Source organism: Onthophagus taurus, chromosome 7, assembly GCF_036711975.1.
Source record: "Onthophagus taurus isolate NC chromosome 7, IU_Otau_3.0, whole genome shotgun sequence".
Classification (NCBI taxonomy): Eukaryota; Metazoa; Arthropoda; class Insecta; order Coleoptera; family Scarabaeidae; genus Onthophagus; species Onthophagus taurus.
This window is the reverse complement of record NC_091972.1, coordinates 1,111,945-1,139,785: the sequence shown is the minus strand read 5'-3', so window position 1 is coordinate 1,139,785 and position 27,841 is coordinate 1,111,945. Positions and strand designations below refer to the sequence as shown.

Here is a 27,841-nt window from a genome sequence, read left to right as displayed (position 1 = left end):
TCTTAATAGACGCGCAGCTAATGGGAATGTTTCTAGTTCTAGGTATATATTTTTGTATATTGCATCTTAAGTGAAATTCACCGTATATGAAGCTGTAATAAATACGATTTAGACAAAAATGTAAAATACTATACACTATGGCACAATGACCAATTTAGTTCAGGTCTCTTGGCTAAGGAACTAAAAGAAACATAACATTGAGTATATCAAATGATATTTAGAGGATAAAGAAACAGGATGCTTCTCTGGGCATGATTTTAGTTAGGATCATTAACACATTGAAGTTTAATATGGTTAACAATAAAAATTAAATCTAATTACTAAATTTGGGCGATGATTCAATTCTGTTGATTCAACATTGAAAAATAAACTTAACAACATAACAAATATAGAGTGCATTTATTTAAATAGAAATATACATAGTTTTATTTATAGGCAATTCACAATTTTAAGTTTAACAAGTTAAACATGTTAAGAACGCTATACTTAATGAATTTTTAATCACTTTCTCTCAAATTTCAACTAGATATAGCACATTTATATAACTATGTTACTGTGTTAAGCTCAATATTGCAAATACCTGCAGAAAATTCTACACAAATACTTAATAATAACAATAATAATAATGCGGATTACAACATATTACACGAAATAGTAATTAATTACAGCCTAATAACTAACGCAGCAACTACGATTAGAAAAATCACTGTGAAACGGTACTCAAATTTGCCGATACGACAAAATAAACAGATACACTAATTTTTCAACGGATCCAAACTTTCCAAAGAAAAATCATCGTTGCCGAAACTTATTCCACGACTAAATCCAGTCTAAATAAAACGAAAATAGTTTGTAAAAAGAATGTATTGAATTCTAGTCTTACCTTCATTTCAAGTAATCGCTTATCAAGCAACCCGATAGCGTTTTCAAGATCTTGTTGAGATGCCTGAGCGGATCCAAAATCGCCCATTTCGAACGGATCGATCGATTTCGAACTAGAAACGCTACGGAGGAAATTGTTTTCTTGAAAAAATCATATTCTTAATAGTTCTACTAAGTGCTGGGAGCAAATCACTTGCCTGTTTGGTGTTTGTGGTGTAGTTGGAGCGAATGGTGATGATCCGAAGAGATCCTGACCAAAAGATTTCGTTCCATTTTCGACTGTTGTGGAGATATTCGTACGTCTTGGAGCTTTTGGTGGAGGAGCCACTACAAAAAATAAAAATATAAATTTGTAACTTTATTTTAATAGAATTAAGTGAATGAACGAGAATATTTGCGTGAACAATATCAATTAACAGACTCAATTGAGGAAGTAGTAATTGTGACTAAGAAAAGGATAGAAAGAGATACTTACGCAAAGGAGGACTGGAGGAAGCGTTACCATTCGTTACATTGACCAGAGATTGTGTTGTAGAGCTTGAATTTTCGAATGATCTTGGATCGAAGTCGTCATCTTGATCAAACTCGCTCAATAATAATCCTTCTAATTTTGTGCCCACAGATGGAACATTATCAAAATTACGTGGAGGAACTGGAGGAGCAACTAAAAAAGGTTATTAATTAAAGTGAGATTGTAAATGCAAACCTGTTTTAATTTATTGAAAACTTTTGAAATTGCTTTTAATTCCTTAAGAAAAACCTTTAATTATACCTAACATCATCTCCTATAATTTTTTATAGCCATAAAAACCGAAATAATAGCTCAAAATCATTAAAAATATATCAACGTCTATGTTTATATATGCTTATATAACCTTCTTTAAAACTCTTTTGAAGATCAAGGTCATTTTTTCAAATTATACCCGTTCAAGTGTTACAAATTAGCAACTGCCTAATCTACATCAGAGACACGACAAACACAATATCAAAAGTTATTTAAAGAATGTGTGAATAATCTCAACAAATTAAATACTTCCATTCTAAGATTAATATCTTACCTCCATTTCCATTAGAAATGTTATCAAATCCACTATTTAAATCTAATAATTTTCCAGTAACACCATTTGTATGTTCGGATTTAGAACTAGACGAACTAATTGATCCGTTCGTTTGCACCTCTAAAATATTTTTGATATCGTGTTTCTTCAAATACTGATCAAATTCATGTCTAATAGCACCAATTTGCGAAATCTCGAGTAACCGTTGTTTATAAACGTTATTCTCGTATTCTAATCGTTTGATTTTCTGTTGCGCTATCATGGTTCTCTTTTGCGCCTCGAGGTCTTTACCGGACGTTTCTAAGAACCGTTTGTAAGCCAATTCGAATGCCTGACCGATCGTTAACGTTATCTCCTCGGCCAGTTTATCCGAAATGAAAACGAAGCATTCGTGACTGTCTTCTTGCTCGTTATCCACTTGGTTAGGCTGTTTCGCGATAAATGAAAAAAATTTCTTTTCTCCTTTATCATCGGCGCAATACGATATTCTATGCAATGGAAATTGATGGAGGATATTGTGAGATTTCGGTTCTTGTATGGCCACACCGTCGACGCTTATCGTTAACTCTACTTTACGTGTTTTCGCACCCGTTTCGCTTTTACGTAGTTGTTGAGAAAAGGTTAGTTTACGTATAGCTTCTTTTACTATTTCTATACCTAGAAAAAATTACAAGATAAAAATAGTTTACTTTAACAGGTGACGGAAGAGGTATTATGTTTTGAACCGGAAGCAGGAAAAGACAAGAGTATTTCGTTTCAATTACCTTTCGGTTGGTCAACCACTGTATTACCCAGGAATTTCACGAGGTACGCGATGTGGCCTTTTTGCAGTGCATCCGGTGGATGTATCCACTTCCTTTCGCCGTTTGCCGCATTGTTTTTGTTGTTCATTTTTGCTTGTGTCGTGTTTTGAGCCCATTTTAATAAAGTTGACATTCTAAAAAAAAACAAATTTAAGGTGTTTTATTATTAGATATTCATAAATATACGTGTATTATGCATATGTATGATATGTATAATAAAGTAAAAAGTTACTAAGAATCCACTTTATAGGTTCTTAGAATTATAAACGATAAAAATGTAAATTCATTAAAAACAATCCTAATTCCAGTTTTATTTCAATGAAAGATATAAAAATACAAGAAAATAGATTCTGTGCCGTCTTGAAAGACGAACGGCTAAATCCGAATGTTTTTAGTTCTGGGCCTAATGTTAGTTCTAGTGATTACATTACATTACATTACATAGAATACATATCGGGTAGGCGGACCAACCAACCTTGCACCGCGACCCTAAGGATCTATTGTACCCCGATAGATATCGTTATCAAATTTCACCGTGCAGTCCAATGCTCTTAACGAACATTAATACCTTTCTCGGCGAAAGGTCATTCAGATCTTTTGAGGACATAAACTGCGACCCAAAAATCGAGAATCTGATACGGTTAACGGCAGGGCAGTGGCATAAAACGTGCTCAACCGTCTCTGCTTCCTCCGCACATAGTCGGCATTCAACATCGTCGGCTAAACCCAACAAGTTGAGGTGTGCTTTTAATCGGCAGTGCCCAGTAAAAACACCCATTAGAACTTTTATGCTACTACGGGCAAGTCCTAAAATATTCCCGGGTTTGACAGTGCCGATGTTAATAAACACCTTAGCATGTCTCATTCCAGGAGAACTGGTCCACAGTAGGCGAAGTCTCTCTTCAGCCCACAGTCCAATCCTATATTTGGCCATCGCAAATGATACACCAACTGCTGGTTCCGGCCCCAAAAACGCTTCAGCGCTGCCATCTCGTGCTAGCTTATCTGCCGCTTCATTGTCAGCAACCCCAGTGTGACCCGGGACCCAGATCAGAGAGATCACAACTCAGTGTGTTTAATGTTCTCTTACAATCATTAACCAGAGCCGACACCGTTTTCACGGCTTGCAGCGCCTGGAGAGCGGCTTGACTGTCTGAGAAAATTCGTACTGTCATGTTCTTCACCCCTCTTTCAAGAAGGATTTTAGCACCCATGTCAATAGAAAATACTTCCACCTGGAATGCAGTACAGTACGTACCCAGGCTGTAGGCTTGCTTAATTCGAGGTGTCTGGCAGTATACTCCTGCTCTTACCCCTTCAGGCGTTTTTGATCCATCTGTGTACAAGGAAATGTCTGCCCGAACCAGAGAATTTTTATTTTCGATCCAGGACTGCCGCTCAGGCAGTACAATCTGGTATATAGCATTAATCACTGATAGTGATACCGCCAAATCTGACGGCATTGATAGCACAGTATCAGTGCTTATAATGTCTTCCGCAGCCCATTGGTAGGACATGTCGGAACAGTTTTGAGCATATTGCTTAAATCTGTAAATGGTTGTTCTAGCCACTTTCTCTATATGCAAATGCAGAGGAGATAGGCCAAGCAGTACCTCCATTGCTAGAGTTGGCGTTGGGCATATCGCACCAGAGATTGCCAATCCAGCTACTCGTTGAATTCGTGAAAGTTTACTGATAACTGAAGTCTGTCGGACTTTCCTATACCAGGCTGCTGCTCCGTATGTGATCATAGGTCTAACCACAGTCACATAGAGCAAGTACAGTCTTTCAGGGGTAAGACCCCAATTTTTTCCACAAAGACTGCGACAAGTCCACAAGGATAGTCTAGCTTTGTGCAAAACTCCCTGCAAATGTCCATTCCATGACAGGGTTTTGTCTAGGATTACTCCTAGATATTTGACTTCCTTTGAGAAAGGAATTTCTTCACCTTGGATAGTTGGGCGGATTAGTCCATCCAACTTTCGCTTCCTGGTGAAGGGCACAACAATTGTCTTTTGCGGGTTTATTGAGAGGTTGTCTCCCTTACACCAAGCGCAAATGGTATCTAGGGTCACCTGGAGGACTTTAGATATCCTCGGCAAACAGGTTCCTTTGACCATAACGACAATGTCATCAGCATAAGCTTGTATTTCCACACCAAGGGCTTCGACTATCGCAATCAGATCGTCAACTAGGAGGGACCAAAGCAGGGGAGATAACACCCCTCCCTGCGGGCAGCCACCTCCCGGCCTGAAGCGTATCGTATCACCGTGGGGTGAAGTAGAAACTATTCTACTATCTAGCATATTGCGGACCCAACCCGCTATAGTTGCTTCCACTCCCCTGTCAAGAGCAGCTCTTTCAAGAGATTGTGGTATTGCGTTGTTGAACGCTCCCTCTATATCCAGAAACGCACAAACCAAGATTTCTTTATCCTGCAGCGTCCTGGATACTCTACCAACTAAGTTGTGTAGAGCCAATTCTGCTGATTTTCCCGCTTGATAAGCATACTGGTGGCGACTCAGTGGACCAGATACCAATGGCACAGTACGGATATACCGTTCCAGAACTTTTTCAAGGGTTTTCAGCAGAAATGACGTTAGGCTGATGGGTTGAAAGGCATTAGAAGTAGGGACCGAACGGCCCGCTTTGGGTATGTAAGATACCCGTACCTTAGTCCATTCTGCCGGCACATATTTCCAGGCGACACTCGCTCTGAAAATTTTTACCAAAATTGGCAACAACAAAGACCTCCCCTGCTGTAACAAAGCAGGAAAAATATTGTCTTCTCCAGGCGACTTGAACGGCTTAAACGTTTGAATTGCCTGGTCCACGGATGTGTAAGTGACGACTTTTCTAGCCACACTCCAATCCGTATTTGAGGGGCGCTTTGCCTTGCAGGAATAGCCCGCTGTGGCATTATCGGCCCTCACCATCAGGCTTCCTGGGAAGTGAGTCTGCATGAGAAGCTCCAACGAGGCTCTGCTAGAGTCCGTAAAACTACCGTCAGGCCGCCTAAGTGAGCCCAGGGGTAGTGCCGGATCTCTAGCGAGAATCTTGCGAATTCTTGCACTGCTGGGTGTGTCTTTCACTCCCTCACAGAACCTCCTCCAAGACTCTCTTTTTGCCTTACGTATGTTTTTGGTGTAATTCGTTAGAGCCTGTTTATATAGTTCTAGTGATAGTATTGATTCTAGTTTTTGTTGTTATTTAGTGACAGGTTGTTGCATATTTTCAAAGAAATAAAACTAGAACTAACACTAGACCTAGAACTAGAAAGTTTCGGGTTTAGCCGTGCGTCTTCGGACGTGTTAGTTCTAGTTTTAATTGTTAGGCAGCGCTAGACCAAGAAGTGGAATCATTCGGGTTTAGCCGTCTTAAGAAACGTGCGGCTAAACCCAAATGTTTCTAATTCTAGGTTTAATGTTAGTTCTAGTAACAATACAAGTGTAAAACCAGGATTAACACTATACCTAGATCTAGAATCATTCGGGTTTAGCCGTCTTTAAAGATGTGCGGCTAAACCCAAATGATTCTAGTTCTAGATATAGTGTTAGTTCTACATAGTAACGGTGCTAGTGTAAAACTAGAACTAAGACTAGACCTAGAACTAGAAACATTTGAGTTTAGTCGTGCGTCTGAAGAAACTTTCTAGTACGAGGTCTAGTGTTAGTGATAGTGCTAGTGTTAGTTCCGGTTTTAGTTGAAACAAAGATTAAATTCAATTTTATTTATGTAGAATGTATGGAATTACAATTAAGTACATCAGCGTGTTCCTGTAATGTAAATGTAAATTGAATCGCGTCATAACGAACTTGAAACCAATTAATTATGCTGACAACGAAGGTCAGTTTCGCTTTAATGAAAATACCAGTTAGAACATTATCGGTTTTCATCTGGTAAAAAATATATACCTTCACTATCTCATTTGCCAAATGATGTAACAAACCGTAAATTTCTCTATTAATGTTACGCAACAAAACAACCTTCAATTCAACTTTTGTGTCGTCTCTCATCATTATATCTTTTAACTCTTGGAATCATGAGATGTTTTTAATTTAACGTATGCAAGACTCGGCTATTGTTCTTCATGAAGCGGTGCACTATGAATTATTATCTCGACAAAACCAGCCCGTATACATATTACATAGAGAGAGCAACAGTAAACGCTTGTTGTTGTCAAGGATTCACATTGTTCGATCTCGATAATTACACGATGGTACGTTACATCATCACGAAGGTCGACGGTATTCTTATTTCTTATATCTCTTGAAGAAGACAACGTTCCATATCTACATACAACATTTTATCTTTTCATTTATAGTTATTTGCAATTTTTTAACTTGATATGCAAAATTCCTTTTAACTTGATAAACACGTTTAATTATCGCAAATTTACGATGCGCAATTTATAAATGACTGTGGTATTAGGTATTCAGCAATAAACTACAGAGTAATAAACATAAATATTTGTGTTCCTAAATACCGTGTTGCTACTGCATAAAGGTCAATAACCAGCTCCTAATTACTTTTTATTTCCCTAAACGTATGTGTTTAACGTTTTCGTTGAAAATTTTTGATTCAATTGTAAACGTCGACCTCATTTTTTGAAATGAGATTAAATTAACACTTACTTAGGTCAGGTTCATTAACCTACTTCTGCGTTCGAATCTTAGCGTGTATGTAACAGTAAAAACCAAACTAAAATATCGGATGAACGCAAAGAAAAAATTCTTCGCGATAAAAACTCTTTTAAAACTCGACGTTGGAGCATGCCACAAACTAATTATCATTTACCGATTTAAGTTTGCGAAAGACGAATTGAACTTTCGTGGGAATCTTCAGTTTAAAGTCTTGACCTTTCACATAAACGCAAACTTTCTTCAAAGATAATTATTCAATTTCTAGATTACATTATAATCTTTTTTTATTTTACGTATTTATAGGTAAAATATAATCTTAGATTTGTTTTCTAAGTAGTATTTTAAACACATTTCTTGTGGTAAAGTTAATTTTCTTGAGTCAACTTTCACTATAATCACTTGGCGTGTATCCGTTAGGAACCGATTTGCAAATGAATCTACAACACTCAGCAACGAAAATACTTCATTTAACTGATGAAAGTGAACCATGAGTCATCATCAACCTAGATTTATATAAATTGAGGAACGAAAGTATGTATTAATTAATTATAGTAATCGCGTTTCACTAATTTTGGAACTAAATCAGAAATGATTTCGACGAAATTTTAACTTAATTTCCGATTCGATTAAGTTACTGTTATAATTTTATCGTTATGGTTCAATCAACCGTGTAACGAATATCATTTAACTTTAAGTATGACTTACATATTAGATTGTATATCGTCAAAACTGAATGATTTATATTCCCCATTAATATACCACATTTTTAATAAAAAAATTAAATTAATGCTTTAATTTTAAATTAAAGAAAGATTCTATAAAATATTGCATTCGATTATTAACAAAAAGTAATTTAATTTAAAAATCATTTTCCATTGTTGAACGAATTACAACAGCGTAGGTTTGTTTTTGTTGATTTTGCTTTGTTAGTTTGAGCTGTAACGACCTTTTTTTAGTTAAAAAAAAATCTGTTGGGAAAGATACTTGACGGAAGTCCTAACAAATTACATTGCAACGATCACGAAGATAAAACAAGGATGTCGAAAACAAACGAAAAAAAAAAAAAAGAAATAACAGTGTATGACGAAAAGTATGTCGCAAGTTCTTCCCTCACAAAGACCTTTCATTTCGTCCGTTACCATCGTCGACGAAGGCGACTGCTTTAATGTTTCCCCCAGTTATTACGGTACTTTGAGGTCTTCCCCACGATCACGTACCAGAATACCACGTTCTCAACGTCAACCGTCATAGTCGTGCATTTCTTTTACGCTAAAAAAAGCTGCAGGTAATAATTAGATGAAAGGGCGACGTTAACACGAAAATAAAAAGATTATAGTCGCTTCATCCTAATTAAAAGAGAATTTATGTTGCGTAGTTATTATAATATCGAATTCAATATAAATAAAATATTGTAGTTGTAAATAAAGTGGTTCGTTGAAAGTTCAACAAACTTCGAGACAAAAGGAAAACGCGAGTGCCATAATAAACGTGCAAAAGAGCTTTCACGCTTAGTTTATGACTTTGCTTTACTATTCTATTCTCGTGCAGAAATATATGTTAACTATGACACGAATTTTAAAACCACAAGAACGATTTCTATGACGGTTGTGTGGTAATAATTTTATTATGAATACTTATTATACACAAATATTTGTTGATTACATTTCTTGTGAGTATTTATCAAACAATAAGAAATAAAATTTACTTTCTGGCTTTATTCAAGAAATCAAAACTCAACGATTCGATTCATATTACTCTGCAGATATCGAGAGAAAAACTGGTAGTAAGAAATAATATGGTTTATACAGTATCAATGTATTTATAAACATAAATCCTTTCACAGATAGATATTTAAATTTTGTTCTTATAAAATAGTAAACATGCACAATCGGATACCTGGTTTGATAAATTTTCTTTATATTGTAGAATTATACAGACACCTGTGTTGCAAGAACAGATTGTAAATGTCGGTGCAATCGAGTGGAACAAAAGTCTGGAAACACCTATTTTTTTTCGTAAATTAATCGTGATCCATCGATAATTCATTGCCTTAATTCTACAAGACTTCCAAGTTTAGTTTTATAAACTCGATTTTTCAGAATCTCAATAAAATAGTCTTTGTATTGAGATTGTGTGAACGAGGAAACTCCTCATCTGATAACGCAGAGCATCCAAATTGGCTTTAAACTAGTATCTCAGTTAACTATCGGCTCTTAAATTTCCTTTGATAAAGAAAAAACTAATTAACTGAGTACCCACTATACGTGACCATATACATATTTAACTTATATATCCTCTGGCTATCCAATTAAAAATAAATCAGGCGTTTCCAGACTTTTGTTCCAGCCTGGATACACCAAAGAATGGAGATATGGTTGATAGCTCAGCAAAGTGCTTGGACATCAAAGACTTTTAAATTGTTGTATCGACTTCATTAGCAAACAATTGTTGTTCCGATTTTAGACGAGATCTAATCAAAAAAACACAAACTTTTCACAACGAAAATGTGTTTAAATGTAATTAGCAACAATGGTTTCCTTTCTGTCTAAAAGCGTTTTCAAGTACGACAAAGATAACAGCAAGAAAGTGAAAATATGTCACGCTGACTTACGTTTCTTGATTTATTTACAACTTTCATCAGATTTTATCATTACTATACAGGGTGTCTCACGTAACTTGTTCGTTAGAACTTTTTAAGGTTCCACTATTCGTAGTGGTTTGAAATTTTGGTAGCATTCATTCTAAATTTTCGATCTAAAATATTTTCGAGATGGCCACCCCATCCGATCTACCGGAAGTAGACCACAACTTCGTTATTTTAAATGGAATGCTATAGTTTTTATTACACCTTTAAATTATACGTAAAAAAATATGTTGACTTTGATAAAAGTTGTTGGTACCTAGCGTTTTTTGTTTTCGAGTTATTTTGATTTTAAGTGTTTTTTGACAAATTTCACCATATCTCAGCTAACGATTATTGAAAAAAGCTCTGTATTGGCACGACTACTCTACAGATGCTGCCAAATAGATTGTCATTTGTTGTATCAGAGAATCTTATACAGGGTGGTCAAAAATTGAATTATCGTTTCTCAATATTCAATTGCGAGAAAGTCGAAAATTTTAAATGGAACACCCCATATTTCTTTACCCTATCAGAAAGGGAATTTAATTCTCTACAAATTATCTATAAACATTCCTATACCTATTTATTGTAGTTTCCCTGATATTGGAAAATTAATCAAAATCAGACATAGAATCCCAAAGCCCGTTTGTGTTTTTGTTAGCAGGCCGAGACATTTTGACAGTTCATCGTTTAATTTATTTAAATTATTATTGGTATTATTTCTACAATTAACTATGGTTGAATAACCTTTAGCTTGCTCGCTTTTATTTACCAAAAATAACCAACAGAAAAACGAATAAATGAAACAATGAAAAACAACAATTTAATAACAGAAATTAGAATGAATAACATATAAAAAAACAAAAACTTAAAATTATAAAAATATTAAAACTGTTCGATATGCTGACCATTCACCATTAAACATTTTTCAACTCTTCTTTCGACTTCTACGGTTGTGGCCCGTAGAAGTTGGTCGCCATCAATAGTACATAGTGCACGCATCACTCTATCACGCAACTCTTGTCGTGTGTTGATCGGTGAATTGTACACTTGATTTTTTAAGTGACCCCACAAATAAAAATCCAATGGTGTTAAATCTGGAGATCGTGGAAGCCATTGCCATGAATATAAAACAAATTTAAAATATCGGCGTTGGAATAATTTGCCATGATATACAATGACTTTCACTCATGATCAAAAGTAAGTAACAACAACAATAACACAAATATGGACCAAAAACTGTCAAAATTCTATTGCCTTCTAATAAAAAAATCAAACGTTTTCCCGCATTCCGTGCATGCTTTCATTAATGTCCCAATATCAGGGAAACTACAATAAATAGGTATAGGAATGTTTATAGATAATTTGTAGAGAATTAAATTCCCTTTCTGATAAGGTAAAAAAATACGGGGTATTCCATTTAAAATTTTCGACTTTCTAGCCATTGAATATGGAGAAACGGTAATTCAATTTTTGACCAGCCTGTATAAGATACTCTGATACAAGAAATGAGAATCTATTTGGCAACATCTGAACAGTAATCGTGCAAATTTAGAGGTTTTTTTAATGAACGTTAACTGAGATATAGGCTTTTAAAGAGCATGGTGAAATTTGCCAAAAAAAGCTTAAAATCAAAATAACTCGAAAACAAAAAATGGTAGGTACCAACAATTTTTATCAAATTCAACATATTTTTTTATGTATAATTGAAAGGTGTAATAAAAACTATAGCATTCCATTTAAAATAACGAAGTTGTGGTCTACTTCCAGTAGACCGGAAGTGGTGGCCATCTTGAAAATATTTTAGATTGAAAGTTTAGAATGAACAACCCATGCTACCAAAATTTCAAACCTCTACGAATAGTGGAACCTAAAAAAGTTCTAACGAACCAGTTACGTGAGACACCCTGTATAACAGTTACAAGTTCAGTGTTAAATTAAATTATCTTTTAATTTTACTTCGGTTGCAGTTTTACCTTTGTTTGAATAAAGAATTTTTTTTGCTATATTTAAAAAATTAACTAAACCACGAATACCCTTCTAACACGTTAGGAGTCGAATCTTGTTATAATCAAAATTCTATCCATGTAAAATCCTATCTAATTGGGGGCTAACTTCGTTTAGATAACTTTATATAAATTAACAAAAATGTAAAAGGTATAAAATGTTTGAAAATATTTTTTTGAGCTTATTCATTAAATAGGAATTTTAAATGATTATAACCAGCTGTTACGAGTTGGTGGAGGACTGAGACAAACTCAAGGTCGATTTAACCACTGCACAAATGAGTGGTATCTGAGCTCCAATCGTGATTCCGGGTTGTAGCTACCGTACCAGACTCCTACTGGTACAGACATGTGGTCTGTTCTCCCCACTCAAAGAATACCGAAATTGGTATGTAACAGTACAACTATTCCAACTATAAACCATGTTATCAACAACAAAACAAACCTATCGTGCTTAACGATTTGTTGTTTTTTTTTATATTTAACTCGTCATAAAGAATCCTCCTTTTGTTAGGTATAAAGTTTCTTGTTATCGTTTTGTTTCTGAATGAATTGAAATTTGAAAAAAAAATTTTGTTTAATAATCTATTATTTACAGAACCACAAGCTTGAAGTTTTTTCTATTTCGAGAAAGTTATAATCCGTTAAGTTGCCAGTTCAAGTTGATTTAAAGCAAATTTGCGTTCAATTCCAAGTAAAATCCGGATTCTTTTAATCAATTATTAGTTACAACAGAATGGTTCGATATTTATCTTTTTATTAAATGTTTAGATTTAAACGATACACTTTTAAGTTTGTTAATGTAAATGCGATTGGTATTTTATATCTTAAATGAGGTTTGTCCATCTTTTTCTGGAGGCAACGAACCGCGACCCCACTTCAACTTGAACTAAATAATACAAAAAGTGAACAACTTTCGATTATCCGGCTCTCGGCGCAGTAACTGAGCGAATCTTAGCCGAGCCGTGGAAATGGTGAGATCTGTTAATCAGAAAAATAAATGGAAATTTTTAGATAATTACAAAGTAACTTTCCAACTAATTCTCTTAAGGATCTAATACTATTTGAAATAAATTAATGATATTAAGCGAATTTCGACGATAGGTTGAACCAATTCTAGTTTTTATTTTGTTGGTATTCCAGTTCCCACTGTCAATAATAATTAAGTTTCTATTCACATCTTAGTGGGCGGACAAAGATAGTTTTCGTGAGATCTTTCTCATTGTTCAGAAATATTGTAATAATAAAGTACATCAAATTGTTTTATATTTATTTTTGGTTACAACATGAAATATAAACTGGAAACTGTACATTTAAATTTTTAATCCAACCCACAATTTCCCAGTACCATTGTTAAAGAATTCTTTTCCCACTTGGTGAACGTTACGTAATTTCACGGAATTGCAATAAAACGGTTTTAAAGTGTCAGTAGAAACAATTCGAGATTACGTAATCACATTAATTGATTGTAATTAAATTTATTTGGCAAACAAAAGAGTTGGCGTTTTTGTTCGATTTTGAACAATAAATAGTTTCTTAACTGTTGAGAAAATGTGTTGGTAAATTTTATAGGGCCATTAAAGCCACTTAAGTTGGATACAAAACGGTAATTTCAAAATCACGCATTGGTTAAATAAAAGTCCCTCTATTGAACTTGCTTTTAAATCGGTCTTTTAAGACCAACAATAGTTGGGGAGACTATTTTTAAAAAGTAATTGTACTAAATTTAGCCATAATAGATGGTTGTTGCAATCTGTACTAAAATAAATAAACGAAAGTTAAAATAGAATGATTCATAACATTACTTTTAAGTTTATACGGTTTTGTTAAATATAAAAATATCTCAAGTTCAACAGGAAAAAATGTAAAAAGTTGATCAACTTGTTCTCTTCGTTTAAAGACCCAACCATGACAATAAAAAGGTAACACACCTTCGTTTGACTTAAAGACGGCGTTCAGATCGGCAAATACACTAGAAAGTCATGAATGTGTTGACAACTCGCTGGTTTATAAAAGAGGTGGAAATCCCGCTCCGAAAGAAAAAAAAGAATTCTCCGGAGGTTCTATTGAGCGAAACTTGCTGTTTTTAAATTAAGAAAAAGAAGTTGATGTACTTTCACCGGTAAATTAAAAAATAGTTTTTGAAAAGAAATTTAAAAAAAAATTCTTACTTTATTAACTTCTCGTTGGGGCCTATGGTGTATGGTATAGGAAGAACACGACACTAAGGAATTGTGCGGACTGCGAAACTGTTGGCCTGCAACTCACAAAGAACCGACTGCGACTGACACCCACTTTTGAAACAGGTTGCTTTGCTTTCGTGCTGCCATCTGAAATTTAACATCACCTGTTGAATATTTTAAGGTAAAGAATTGAAATTCGACGCTTTAAAAATACTTCTTTAAAAAAATAATTAAAAATTATATTTTTTCTTTTCCTTTATTTATTTATGAAATTATAATTTGTGAAATAAGAGAATTCAACATTAAAATAAAAAATATTAAAGTTCGATTGGTTGCATTTAATTTCAAAACTTAAAAAAAAAAATTAATATCTGTCACAGATTCAAGTGAGACTTTATAGATTTAGTAAAATTAATAGCTCGATTTAATCCAAAGTTGAAATCGCAAATGCAAAACATGTCAAATATACAAATATAGTCTACTTACAGTTCACAAAGAATACCTGTTACAACTGCTGCCAGGGCTGAGAGCAGAAGCAGAAGAAGATAAACATAATATTGGTATCAAATACATTCTGCTTGTTGACTCGAGTTATAGGCCTGCAAACAAATAGCGCAACAATCGCTGTTTTGCGAAAATGGTGTATAGTGTATGGTGTTGGTTGATGCGTTGCGCAACTGGTTGCAGAAATTCCAAATTGTTTGAAATTAGTTGCGCTACCAACTGCATTGTGTATGGGATTTGTGCGACACATTGTGCAATAACGATAGTTTCTTTTCCGGTGTCTTGGTAGAAGGTGGTGATATTGCTTCTCTCAATATTGTGTCTTGTTTTTGTACCGGCAATTTCATATAACTCGCTATATATGAATACAGTAACCATAGTTACGAAACTACTATGTACTTGCACTGTCCCACATAAAATGCAACATAGCTTAACAGTACCTACAGGCATTGAGTAGTTTTGCAAAGGAAAAGTTGTGTTTGGAAAAAGTGACGTCCTTATAACAACCCTGAGTTTTCGGCCGTCTTAAGAGAGGCACGGCTAAACCCGAATGTTTCTAGTTCTAGGTCTAAGTGTTAGTTCTAGTTTTAGACTAGCACTGTTACTATGTAGAACTAACACTATACCTAGAACGAGAATCATTTGGGTTTAGCCGCACGTCTCTAAAGACGGCTAAACCCGAATGATTCTAGTTCTACGTATAGTGTTAGTTCTAGTTTTACACTTGTACTGTCACTAAACTAACATTAGACCTAGAATTACAAACATTCGTGTTTAGCCGTACGTCTGTTAAGACGGCTAAACCGGAATGATTCTAGTCCTTGGTCAAGCGCTGCACAACAATTAAAACTAGAACTAACACTAGACATTTGGGTTTAGCCGTGCCTCTTCCGACGTACGGCTAAACCCGAATGGTTCTAGTTCTAGTGTTAGTTCTACTATTCGTTCCATAAATATATACCACAATCTAACGCTGAATAACAATTACAACTGGAACTAGCACTAGACCTAGAAACATTCGCATTTAGCCGCCTGTCTCTCAAGACTGCTAAACTCCAATGATTCTAGTTCTAGATCTTGTGTCAGTTCTAGTGTAAAACTAGAACTAGAAAGTGTTGGGTTTAGTCGTGCGTCTTCAGATCTCTTCTCTAATGGGTTGAACAATGGGTTTTTAGAAACATCTTATACAGTGTGTTAAGAAATTGGCGGATACACGCGACATTCTTCGTTCGGTTCTAAAGCGAAAATCTTAATTGCAAAATGTTGGAGGTACCATGCTTCATACGTCTTCATGAGGTTCTCAAAGTTCGGATAATTTGTCCATATACAGGGTGTATCTGAATGACGTGCCCAAACTTCAGGGGGTGATTCTTTAGGCAATTTTAAGGGTACTTTCTCATATAAACTATCAGCGATTTCGACTCCCCTGCGGAGCTACGCCCCTTCAAAAATGGCGAAAAATTTTGGTTTATTTTTTTTTTCCCGAAAACCATTAACACCAAGAAAATGAAATTTGGGAAATATCTTTAGCTTATAATAGGGCATGTTTCGAGCCTATTTGTACTTTCAATCTTCCCTTCTAAGTTACTAAACATAACCACCCCCGTTCAATTTTTGTCTAGATCTTTTGTATGACGATGATAAATACATTGGAAATATTTTATTTAGATAGACGAAAATATTCTAAAACTTTTTTGCCTCTCTGATGATCTTCGAAAAGTTAATAGTTTCTGAGAAAAAAATTAATTAAGCAAACATTAACTGTTAATAAAATTTCGTTTTCCTAGTGTTTATGGTTTTTGGGAAAAAAAAATTAAACCAAAATTTTCCGCCATTTTTGGAGGGGTGTAGCTCCTTAGGGGAACCCAAGTCGCCCATGGTTTATATATCAAAGTACCCTTAAAATTGCCTAAAGAATCACCCCCTGAAGTTTGGGCATGTCATTCAGATACACCCTGTATAATCAATATCTGTTGATAAATAAGCTGTAATTTAGAATAGAAAGAATTTTGAAAACTAGTTTTTTTGTTAAAGTTATTTTCTTTAACTTTAAAGTTCGTTTTTAACATTTTTTTCATTATCATATCTTCATGAAAAACACATTTAGCAACATAGTAGAACAACATTTTAACATTAAGATTTTCGATTCAGAGTCGATCGTAGAATGTCGCTACGTGTACATTATCCGCCAATTTCTAAACATCCTGTATATTTGGGTTCCTTTTAAAATTTACTGAAATATTTGGAATCTCTTAACAGGTATTTATTGCACTAGTTAACAACTTACTTATACAATACGTTACATAATAAATATTATAATTTCAATATTGCTTCTGTTTAAATATAGACTAGTAGTTGAATACTATAAATAGGTTAACGCTAGGTTTTCTTTATTTTGTATTATTGGTATATACAGTTATCACAAAGAAAAGCAACAAAAATCATTTAACGATATAATAAATTTAAGATGGGAATAAAATCAAAACTTTCCAATGTTTTAGAAAATTTTATATTTATTACCAAAGTTATTAGCAAAAACTTTTAAAGGTTGTGTCAAAATGAACGAATGAAAATGGTCTTGAAGTGAAGCGATCGTGTTAGTTGATAGCCTTGATAATTTTGAAAATATATTTTAGCTAGTTGCACCGCTCAGGTTTTGACAAATGTCTTTATAGTTTGCACATTTTAACACATCCTTCTAATTCATTATAACTTAGATCCCAACAGAAATACTCCTAAATAAAAAAATTCAGCAAGAGCATCAGTAGTGGACACTTTCAACTTATGATGTTAAAAATAAATTAATGCCTATAAATAATGAATTTCCCCAGATAACCTTAAAGTAATGATTTCAACTTCAACCATTAAGGAGTAAGACTTAGAGCAGGAGAGAAAGTACATAACTTAATTAACTATTTTAACATAATAACTGCAACAAAAATTAAGTTTTTAGAGTCAACTACTGGTGTCTTTATCTTAAAAAAGTTTTCTCTTGATAGTAAATAAGCAACAAAATAAATAATAATTGTTTGTGCAATACCTTATACAAATTCCAGGTCTTAGTTGTTTTACATAAGTCATTATACATAATTTATAATAAGTTTTATAAAAATTGTTTATCAAAATCACAAATTGGGCGATATAAAAAATTCGTTACATAGAACAAAACAACTTAGAATCACTTTTACAGTCTTCACTTAAAGATGTTTTGGTGGCCAGTTAATGAGTTTGCTTAAAACAGCATTAATTATGTTAACCAACCTGGGTTCATTTAAAGAAAAGTTGGTAAAAGTGACTCTTAAATGGCAGATTGCAGCAGAAATATATGATGGTTTAAAAGCTAAATGAATTTTACTAAATAAAGAGGAGATTCTCTTTAGTAACATATCTCAACAATCCAATTACAATTATATTACATTTTGGCGATTGGTTTTTAATCATGCCAATCGATATTGAAATGGAGAATAGAGAATAAATGAAGTTATAAACCCTCAGATACTTCCGTCACATCCTGTAATATTGTATACATAAAAATTGCAAATAATAAAGGTAAAATATAAATATTTCTTAATTATAATATCAATTCCATAAAATATAAATAAATTAAAAAAAATACTATTTCTTAGACTAGATTAGATTAAGTAGCTACATACAGCCACAGAAATATCTTTAACAAGCTTTCTCATTTCAATTTATCTTTGATATGCTATTTTGGTCTCTATTGAAAAAACTATTCTTTTACCTATTAATTATTCTATTTATCTATTTTGGTTGACTAGATTCGACGTTGCATTGAGGCAAAGAAACCACTTCTATTAATGGAGTACCAAGAAGTTGTTCACAAACATGGCCGATTTCTTTATCCAACATCAATGAATTTATCTGCTCTTCATTCAACATATCAACACTAAAAATAAATTTAATTTCAAACAAATAAAATAACGCAAAAGTTAAAATTACTAACCTTGATAAACTTTCCGTATCGGAATTATCATCTTCAATATTTAAATAAGTCAAAGTTTTTTCTAACGGTGATGGTAACTTCTTTCCAGAGCTTTTTCCTCTATCTTCAGTAATACCCGGTTTAGGTTCGCTGTTTCTTCGTTCTGTTAACGAGCTAATATTTAACATCATCATCCCATGATTAAAGATTTCTTTAACTTTTTCGCCGGTTGGTCCTAATATGTTATCAAGACTTTGTCTTCTAGTTACATTGCTGTGCTCAGCTTCGCTCTTCGCGGAAGACCTTGAAATCCAATTTGAAATCGTTCCATCCAATTTAACTTTACTTCTCAACAAACTGTACTCGTTTTCGATTGATGGATTTGGTAAAGTTTTTTGTCTCGACAATTTCGGTTTTTCGTCCACCCCATCGAGTTGTTTATACGGAATATCTTCTTCAGGGCTAGATACATCTAAATTGATTTCCGTCCACTCATTCGATTGACTATGCTCCAACGGTTTTTGTACCTTTTCAGATTCTTCACTTTGAGAAATGGGCGACATTGGCGATATACTGTTTCCAACACTAATATTTTTATAACCTTCTAACTCTTCTAAGTTCGCATAAATTGGTGAGGAAACGGCCGTAAGATTTCTGGGAAGACTTTTGTACTCTTCTTCATCAATTTCATCAATAAACGATTCACTACTCTCCACGCTGATTTGTTTGTTAGCACTTAATTCTATCCCGTTCTCCTTGTTACGTTTTTGGTGGATTTCATCCGAAATTTGTTCTAAATTTCGAAGTGCGTCAGCGTAGATTAATTTTGATGTGGATACTTGCGATTCTAAGTGTTGAACTTTGTATTTCTGCTGTTCGAGGAGATTGTTGAAGTGAGCTTTCATTTCATAATATGGCCTATAAGTAATATTTTATTAAATAAAAGTTTGGAAATAAAAATTAGTACAGAAATTTAACATTAAACATTGATGAACGACGGCTAAATTTACTTACAACAACATTAACTCATGTCGACTGGCAATGTTACTCATGGATACAAGTGCTCTTCGAATAGCTAAACTAAAGAAATAAGGAAATAAAAGGAAATTATAAATAAAAAATAAATAAACCTAATAAATATAATATTCTTCATAGATTCTTGTGATATTTATTATAAATGATTATTTAGAAGTATTGATATTGTACTTTAGATAATAGAGGCCGATGTGCCGCCAACACAGATATAGAAAGGGTTGTAATGATGGCAGCACAACGCTTCGTTCACATCTTTCAGAACTTTTATAACTCGCAGAATATGAATGCAGTAACTATAGTTACGAAACTACAATGCATTTGCACTGCCCCACATAAAATGCAACATAGCTTAATAGTATAGGCATGGGGTACTTTTGCAAAGGAAAAGTTTTGCTTGAAAAAGGTAACATTCTTATGACAACGTTGAGTTTTCGGCCGTCTTAAGAGAGGCACGGCTAAACCCGAATGTTTCTAGTTCTAGATCTAGTGTTAGTTCTAGTTTTAGACTAGCATTGTTACTATGTAGAACTAACACTATACCTAGAACGAGAATCATTTGGGGTTAGCCGCACGTCTCTAAAGACGGCTAAACCGGAATGATTCTAGTTCTTGGTCTAGCGCTGCACAACAATTAAAAGTAGAACTAACACTAGACCTAGAACTAGAAAGTTTCGGGTTTAGCCGTGCGTCTGAATACTCATGGCTAAACCCAAATGTTTCTAGTTCTAGGTCTAGTGTTAGTTCTAGTTTTACACTAGCACTATTACTATGTAAAACTAACACTATACATAGAACTAGAATCATTTGGGTTTAGCCGCACATCTCTAAAAACGGCTAAACCCGAATAATTCTATTTCTACGTATAGCGTCAGTTCTAGTTTTACACTTGCACTATCACTAGAACTAACATTAGACCTAGAACTAGAAACATTTGGGCTTAGCCGTACGTCTCTTAAGACAGCTAAACCCGAATGATTCTAATTCTAGGTCTAATGTTAGTTCTAGTTTTAGTTCAATAAAAATATGCCATATTATGTCTATATTACAAATGAGTTTGTCCAAGACTACCTTATAATATATACCTTATGAATGAGTTTTCTAAAACAAAATGGTAGTCATTTTTCACGGAGTGAATAACAGCGGTGAATAATAATCATTATTCACGGGTAGCCATCTTGACCAGACTAATAATAATTATTTGAAACGTTAAAAGTTCAAAAAACGTGAATTTAATTCAATTTTTTAGGAGTTTCTAAATGTTTGACATTAAAAAAACCTAAACAAATTCCTTTTTTCGTATGATTTAAGCATAAATTAATTAATTTTCGCAAAGAAAACGACGTTTTATAAAATTGACACTTAATTTTGACAAATTGTTGTGAAGTTGGTTACAGTTAGTAACATTGAATTTGTGTCACATTGACGTTTAACCTTTATTCAAAAATTTATTTAAAAAATAAATTTATGGAATCAATTTCAATAGTCGTGGACAAAGTATAGTATTCTACTCGCATATAATGAGCTATTATTCACTCAGGTTAATTATGCCACTCGCTACACTCGTGACAATCCATATTATATATAATCAAAGAGCTAACTGAATATATCTACTAACAAAAATGTGGCTCAAGGTGAATAGACGCAGATGGAAAGCGATAATGTGAAAGTGTAACAAAGATAGACATAAAACGGTACTAAACAGACGGGTGCATGCGCACAAAAGTGTCAAACTTGACGTTTATCGTTTTGTTGTGTCACAGCCAGTCACACCGTTATGTTTAAAAATGTATTGTTTCGTGTGTAAAGTTCGCGATAATACAGTTTCACATCACCTGTAAGTATTATAAATGTTACTTCTAATTGATAGTTTTTTATCTTATAAATTAACGCACGCCCATTATATGTCAGTACGCTTCTATGTCTATCTCGGTTCGATCACCTTGCGCAAGCTATCTCTCTCGTTGGCTCAATCCATATTATATATAATCAAAGGTTTTCTAAAACGTCATTTTTCATAGAGTGAATAATAGCGGTGAATAATCATTATTCATGGGTAATCAACTTGACAGACTAATAATTATTTGAAACGACAAAATTTCAAGAAACGTCAATTTAATTTAATTTTTTTAGGGCTTTCTAAAGGTTTACCATTAAAAAAAAATGTAAACAAATTCCTTTTTTCGTATGATTTAAACATAAATTAATTAATTTTCGTAAAAAAATATGACGTTTCATAAAATTGACATTTTGACAAATTGTTATGAAGTTGGTTACTGTTGGTAACATTGAATTTGTGTCACATTGATGTTTAAACTTTATTCAAAAAATTATTTAACTTTACTTTTAAGTTTATTAGTTTTATTTTGTGCGTGAGTATAAATTAAACAATTTGAGGTTAGGATTTAATACGAAAATGCATGGTTAACATTGCTTATAACCTCACAAAATGTAACGTCACATCGCAACTAAGTGATATTTCGGTAAGTACTACACTTTTCCGCACTTTTTTTATTATTAACGCCATGTTTAGGTCATTTTCTATCGATTAAAAAAATCATCGATTTTTAGGACACAATGCTATTCTTGAAATATGCTCGCTACGCTACGTGACATAAACTTAACCTCAGTGAATAATAGCCCTTATTATATGCTCATATAATAATATACTATTTTATTATAAATACAATGTTTTATTGTAATGTCAAATTATATTGACATGTTGCATTTTATGTGGGGCAAAGTAAGTAGGTACTATATATTTTTGTATATTGCATCTTAAGTGAAATTCTGCTATGGAAATAGCAGCTATCAGAAGCGTTGTTGATAACCTTGTTGTTGTTAGACATGGAAATGGCGAATGCTTGGCCAGATTTCTTAAGCATTCAGTACAAAATGACTAAGTTAATACTCTGTTAAAATTTTCAACTAAATTAAAAAAAATTGTACCAATAATCTATAATGTTAGACATTCCAATTTACTCTTTGTTCTTATCAATACAGATAATCAAGTATTGAGTAAGTAATATTAATAATAAATACTCAATAATATCAGGTCCTTAAAAAGTCATAAAAAATTTGTGTTAAGATTTGATGCCAATTAAATAATCACAAATAAAAATACAAAAATAAAATAAAATTTGAAAAAGTAAACGAAACATAAAAGAATCAAGTGTAAAGTGATACATAAAATTTCTTATATTTATTAACACAAACCTGCTTTTGGAAATAGCTCTCTTTAAATCTTTCTGTAAACTTTGTACTTTAGTGTTAGAGGCCTCAAGCTTAACACAAGCAATTCTATGAGCGGTCCCAGCTGTACATCTCTCTTTTTCAGCATCGTTCACTCGTTGAGTGGCATGATTTAACATTTCTTGCCATGCAGGATCTAAAAGATTAATCTTAATACTTATATTAATGTTTGTATTAATTCTTTTTTACCTAAAGTACGACCTCCTAAACCTTGTTCTGCCAAATAAACCATTTCCCTAGCAGCACTATGAGCACTATTAGCTCTCTCATATTTCATAGCAGCTATTTGAGTATGTTTCAATGCTTCATTTGCAGAAAATCGCGCTTCATAATACGGTTTCGCTCTTTCAACACACAACCCCAATTTTACCCTTAAAGCTTCAACTTTTGCTGTACTTTCACATAATAATTGTCGAAATGAAGCCCTCGCATCGTCTAAATCTACCTCCAACCTGTTTATATTATCAGTAGCACTATTGAGCCTTTCCAACTCGATGTGAACTCTTGGATCTACACTATCCGTGTATTCCGCACCATTTTCACTCATTCTTATTCAGTTTTTATTTAAAAAATCAGGATTTATTGATAATTATTGTCATTAGATGCTGGTTTTGTAAACCTTTAGATTCAGGTTTTAGATTGAATTTGGTCTCACCTCATTGGTTTGTAATTGTTATTTCAGGACTCTGATTTAACTCTCATTGGATGATTAACCAAAACAAACGTCGAACATCGACGTCCTCCTGAAACACACCTGAAATGTTAAATGTCAAGTGGTGCAGTATAGTGGGGATATTATAATGGATGTGTATTGGGTTGCCTATCTTTCGGTGTTTTTATAAATAATAAACTGGAGTGGCCTATACTCATTTATTATTGATTAAGAATACTAATTTCAAAACACTTTTATGAATAAAATTATCTTTTTTACTACTTTAAGATTTAAAGATTTGAAACAGAAAATCATCATAAATTTTATCATTAAATTTATTGTTTAACTCTATACATGATACTGATTCCTGATTAATTTGAGATATGGCAATTATTTTTTTTACGACTTATGCTTTCACTTGCACCTCAAATGAAACAATCGGAAAATGTTACAAGAAGCAATGAAGGAGAAATTTGTTACGTGTTTATCAGAGAAATCATGTCGACTGGTGGGCAAAAATGCAATAAAATACCTGATTCGTTCAGTGTGGTGACAGTGAGACTAAGACTGCGTTTCTTACATTTTTACACTCCCCTCGTAATGGCTACGGTGGAAACGCGTTGTTCGTTTCACGTGAAATCTTCATTCATTCAACATCTTGTAGAGATTGTGCAGCTTAAATTTCCATTTAGCCATTAAAATTCTAGAATAATTGAAATCGTTAAGACATTATCGCTTTTCTCACTTGATAGTTTCATTTTACATATTTTCTAGTTATTCTTATAAAACATCATTTCTGTAAAGTTTTTCAAAAAAATTTACCTAATGACATATTTACCATCTTATGTCATTTCTGATATTAGAAGGTTTCTCCTGATGGTTGTCTATTTAGGCCGCAAGCGTCGTTGTAACAGGAAGTGCAACAGATTACGCTCGGATGACTAATTTTAATAAAGAAGGTCTCAACCGCAACGTTGAAGAGTGACAGTGAAATTTTGGTGGAGGTCTTTTGAACAGAAAAGCCTCGTGTTGAGTCGTTCTTGGGGGCCATGCGTCCAATGGCGAAGAAGTAGATGTTTGGCCTTGACAATAACATCACGAAGAACGCGGTGTCCGATCAAAACAAGGGGACCTCCTCGAGTTCTAGGCCACACTTTCACATACTTTCTTCTTCTCTTCGACGACGCCAACCAACCAGCCATTGCCTCCGTCTTACGCCGCAATGCCACATCGTTTTGCTCAACGCCCGAAAACTTTCTTTACATATTAACACAAAAAAATTTCAACATATCAAAAAATTTAAAATGTTAAAAAAATTGATTAATTTGATTAAATTAATTCCGAATTAATATCAAATCAAACCTAAAAGTAACTCCAAATATATCCAATTTCAAATCTCAATTTGAATTGGTAAACGAGACAAAATGATTTCATACTTTTATTATCCATGAATCGTATTTTCTGCTATTTTATTGTGTTGTATCGTAAATGCATAAAGAAACGACTTCCTCATAACTTAATTCTGATAACGTAACGAAACAATGGAAAGCGGCGCGACTTTTCCTTATCGCTTATGTTGCGACGCGAACAGCTGTAACCGAAGAGTTAAGGATTCAGAAGGCAACCTCTGCGTTACAATGGAAGAAATAACACGTCACGGAGGTTATCCACAATACGTTGGAAAGTGAACGTGATTGCTTCGATTTAGATGCTAATAAATTTTGTTCGCTTCTGCTATTGTTGGAACATTTTAAGAATACGTAATTTGAAAATTTAAAACACCTTAAATATATATTTAATTACAATCATTTGAAATAATATACTACACTTGGCCTGAAAGGAATGATTTAAAAGTCAAAAAATTGCACTTCTCTTGGTCAACGCTCGAGCATGTGACTAAGTTGGTACCACTCAAGAGTAGCGTCCATGTTGTCTTTGTGCGTTTTGAACCATGTTAGGTTTGGACTAAGACAAACAGATCTGGGTTGGTAAATATACTTAAAATTGGATGGACTAATCCGCCCAACTGTCCAAGGTGAAGAAATTCCTTTCTCAAAGGAAGTCAAATATCTAGGAGTAATCCTAGACAAAACCATCTCATGGAATGGACGTTTACAGGGAGTTTTACATAAAGCTAGACTATCCTTGTGGACTTGTCGTAGTTTTTATTAAAAAAATTGGGGTCTTACCCCTGAAAGACTGTACTGGCGCTATGTGACTATGGTTAGACCTATGATCACATACGGAGCAGCAGCCTGGTATAGGTTCAATTATAATTGAACTATACTGCACCATTTGACATTTAACATTTCAGGTGTGTTTCAGGAGGACGTCGATGTTCTACGTTTGTTTTGGTTAATCATTCAATGAGAGTTAAATCAGAGTCCTGAAATAACAATTACAAACCAATGAGGTGAGACCAAATTCAATCTAAAACCTGAATCCAAAGGTTTACAAAACCAGCATCTAGTGACAATAATTATCAATAAATCCTGATTTTTTTTAATAAAAACTGAATAAGAATGAGTGAAAATGGTGCGGAATACACGAATAGTGTAGATCCAAGAGTTCACATCGAGTTGGAAAGGCTCAATAGTGCTACTGATAATATAAACAGGTTGGAGGTAGATTTAGACGATGCTAGGGCTTCGTTTCGACAATTATTATGTGAAAGTACAGCAAAAGTTGAAGCTTTAAGGGTAAAATTGGGGTTGTGTGTTGAAAGAGCCAAACCGTATTATGAGGCGCGATTTTCTGCAAATGAAGCATTGAAACATACTCAAATAGCTGCTATGAAATATGAGAGAGCTAATAGTGCTCACAGTGCTGCTAGGGAAATGGTTTATTTAGCAGAACAAGGTTTAGGAGGTCGTACTTTAGGTAAAAAAGAATTAATACAAACATTAATATAAGTATTAAGATTAATCTTTTAGATCCTGCATGGCAAGAAATGTTAAATCGTGCTACTCAACGAGTGAACGATGCTGAAAAAGAAAGATGTACAGCTGGGACCGCTCATAGAATTGCTTGTGTTAAGCTTGAGGCCTCTAACACTAAAGTACAAAGTTTACAGAAAGATTTAAAGAGAGCTATTTCTAAAAGCAGGTTTGTGTTAATAAATATAAGAAATTTTATGTATCACTTTTACGTTTCGTTTATTTTTTTAAATTTTATTTTATTTTTGTATTTTTATTTGTGATTATTTAATTGGCATCAAATCTTAACACAAATTTTTTATGACTTTTTAAGGACCTGATATTATTGAGTATTTATTATTATTATTACTTATTCAATACTTGATTATCTGTATTGATAAGAACAAAGAGTAAATTGGAATGTCTAACATTATAGATTATATTATTATCAGTAAACTTTAACGAATTCAACGAGTAGCTAGATTGGCAATCTCTGGTGTGATAAGCACAACGCCAACTCTAGCAATGGATGTTCTGCTTGGCCTATCTCCTTTGCATGTGCATATAGGGAAAGTGGCTAGAACTACCATTTATAGATTTAAACAACATGCTCAAAACTGTTCCGACATGCCCTACCAATGGGCTGCTTAGACTGGTTAGGCAGTCGCTTAATCGTAGTTGAGAATTAAGTAAGCTTCCTTAGATAATAGATAACTTTTACAGCTAAATAAAATTTATCCTAATTCAAATCATTCTGAAAGTATCATTCTTTCATGTTTCATATTTTTTGTAATTTAAAACGAATCAATTTCTAATGAAGAAACAAAATAATAAATAAAATACTGTGCTTATGATCTTTTATTAATACCCTATAAATGATAGGTTAGAGAAAGCCTAATAATACTGCTACCGTAAAATATCGTCTGTCATAAAACGATGTACAATATGCTCCAGAAACGAACGGTATACGACCAGAGGAGTCAAGATGAAGGTCGGGTGAAAGTAGAACTTAGACAAATTAATCGTTGCGATTCGTTTTTATTTTATTTTATTTTGCAGCCACGGTTGAGATTAATGGCTCAATTTACTTTATGGTATTGTCCCGTACACGGTTCGAATCGCGTTCTTTGGCACTTTTTCTCGTTACCGACGATTATAAAAGCCGTTTACAAACGACAATGGTGAACGACTCGACGTCCGTATACCCCATGTAATTCACGATCTGCTTAGTGAAAGTAACGATTTAAAGAGCAGATGCAAAACTCGACGTTATAAATCGTGCGGGACGTAACCTGTCCAGCTCGAAATGGATGTAATTTTGTTTATTTCCACCAAGACAATTTAA

At 33.7% G+C, this 27,841-nt stretch overlaps 3 protein-coding genes and 1 long non-coding RNA gene across 5 annotated transcripts; 2 read left to right on the top strand and 2 right to left on the bottom strand.

Moving 5' to 3' along the window:
- Positions 1-380: 380 nt before the first annotated feature.
- LOC111429506 (PTB domain-containing adapter protein ced-6) lies at positions 381-14,278 on the bottom strand. Its single transcript, XM_023065437.2, has 7 exons — positions 14,187-14,278; positions 2,705-2,877; positions 1,941-2,597; positions 1,358-1,546; positions 1,080-1,209; positions 884-1,004; positions 381-830 (listed from the first exon to the last, which is right to left on the bottom strand). The coding sequence occupies exons 2-7, from the start codon at positions 2,874-2,876 to the stop codon at positions 756-758; spliced, it is 1,344 nt and encodes a 447-aa protein (XP_022921205.2). The 5' UTR covers position 2,877; positions 14,187-14,278; the 3' UTR covers positions 381-755.
- Positions 13,943-14,526, top strand: LOC139430426 (uncharacterized). The gene is made up of 2 exons (XR_011640920.1): positions 13,943-14,137; positions 14,227-14,526. It is a non-coding gene; the product is annotated as an uncharacterized lncRNA (long non-coding RNA).
- Positions 14,527-16,949: 2,423 nt separating this feature from the next.
- Positions 16,950-23,704, bottom strand: LOC111429509 (SH3 domain-binding protein 5-like). 2 transcript variants are annotated; one of them, XM_023065441.2, is made up of 5 exons: positions 23,119-23,704; positions 22,894-23,065; positions 19,660-19,725; positions 18,667-19,563; positions 16,950-18,609 (listed from the first exon to the last, which is right to left on the bottom strand). In XM_023065441.2, exons 1-5 carry the CDS (start codon positions 23,474-23,476, stop codon positions 18,465-18,467), a joined length of 1,638 nt encoding a protein of 545 aa, XP_022921209.1. In that variant the 5' UTR covers positions 23,477-23,704; the 3' UTR covers positions 16,950-18,464. The 2 variants fall into 2 exon arrangements, with proteins under 2 accessions (XP_022921209.1, XP_022921210.1); XM_023065442.2 differs by lacking the exon at positions 19,660-19,725.
- Positions 23,705-25,045: 1,341 nt separating this feature from the next.
- Positions 25,046-27,565, top strand: LOC111429514 (SH3 domain-binding protein 5-like). Its single transcript, XM_071198307.1, has 3 exons — positions 25,046-26,461; positions 26,515-26,686; positions 27,556-27,565. Exons 1-3 carry the CDS (start codon positions 26,104-26,106, stop codon positions 27,563-27,565), a joined length of 540 nt encoding a protein of 179 aa, XP_071054408.1. The 5' UTR covers positions 25,046-26,103.
- Positions 27,566-27,841: the final 276 nt, after the last annotated feature.

Bases quoted from the DNA above. Each gene is read 5' to 3' on its own strand.
- LOC111429506 (XM_023065437.2), bottom strand. From the start codon at position 2,876: ATGTCAACTTTATTAAAATGGGCTCAAAACACGACACAAGCAAAAATG. The intron at 2,598-2,704 runs GTAATTGAAACG...AATTTTTTCTAG, and splicing joins AGTGGTTGACCAACCGAAAG to GTATAGAAATAGTAAAAGAA. The intron at 831-883 runs GTAAGACTAGAA...CGTTTTATTTAG, and splicing joins AGCGATTACTTGAAATGAAG to ACTGGATTTAGTCGTGGAAT.
- LOC111429514 (XM_071198307.1), top strand. From the start codon at position 26,104: ATGAGTGAAAATGGTGCGGAATACACGAATAGTGTAGATCCAAGAGTT. The intron at 26,462-26,514 runs GTAAAAAAGAAT...TTAATCTTTTAG, and splicing joins TTTAGGAGGTCGTACTTTAG to ATCCTGCATGGCAAGAAATG.
- LOC111429509 (XM_023065441.2), bottom strand. From the start codon at position 23,476: ATGAGTGAAAATGGTGCGGAATACACGGATAGTGTAGATCCAAGAGTT. The intron at 23,066-23,118 runs GTAAAAAAGAAT...TTAATCTTTTAG, and splicing joins TTTAGGAGGTCGTACTTTAG to ATCCTGCATGGCAAGAAATG. The intron at 19,726-22,893 runs GTTTGTGTTAAT...TTATTTCTTTAG, and splicing joins AGAGCTATTTCCAAAAGCAG to TTTAGCTATTCGAAGAGCAC.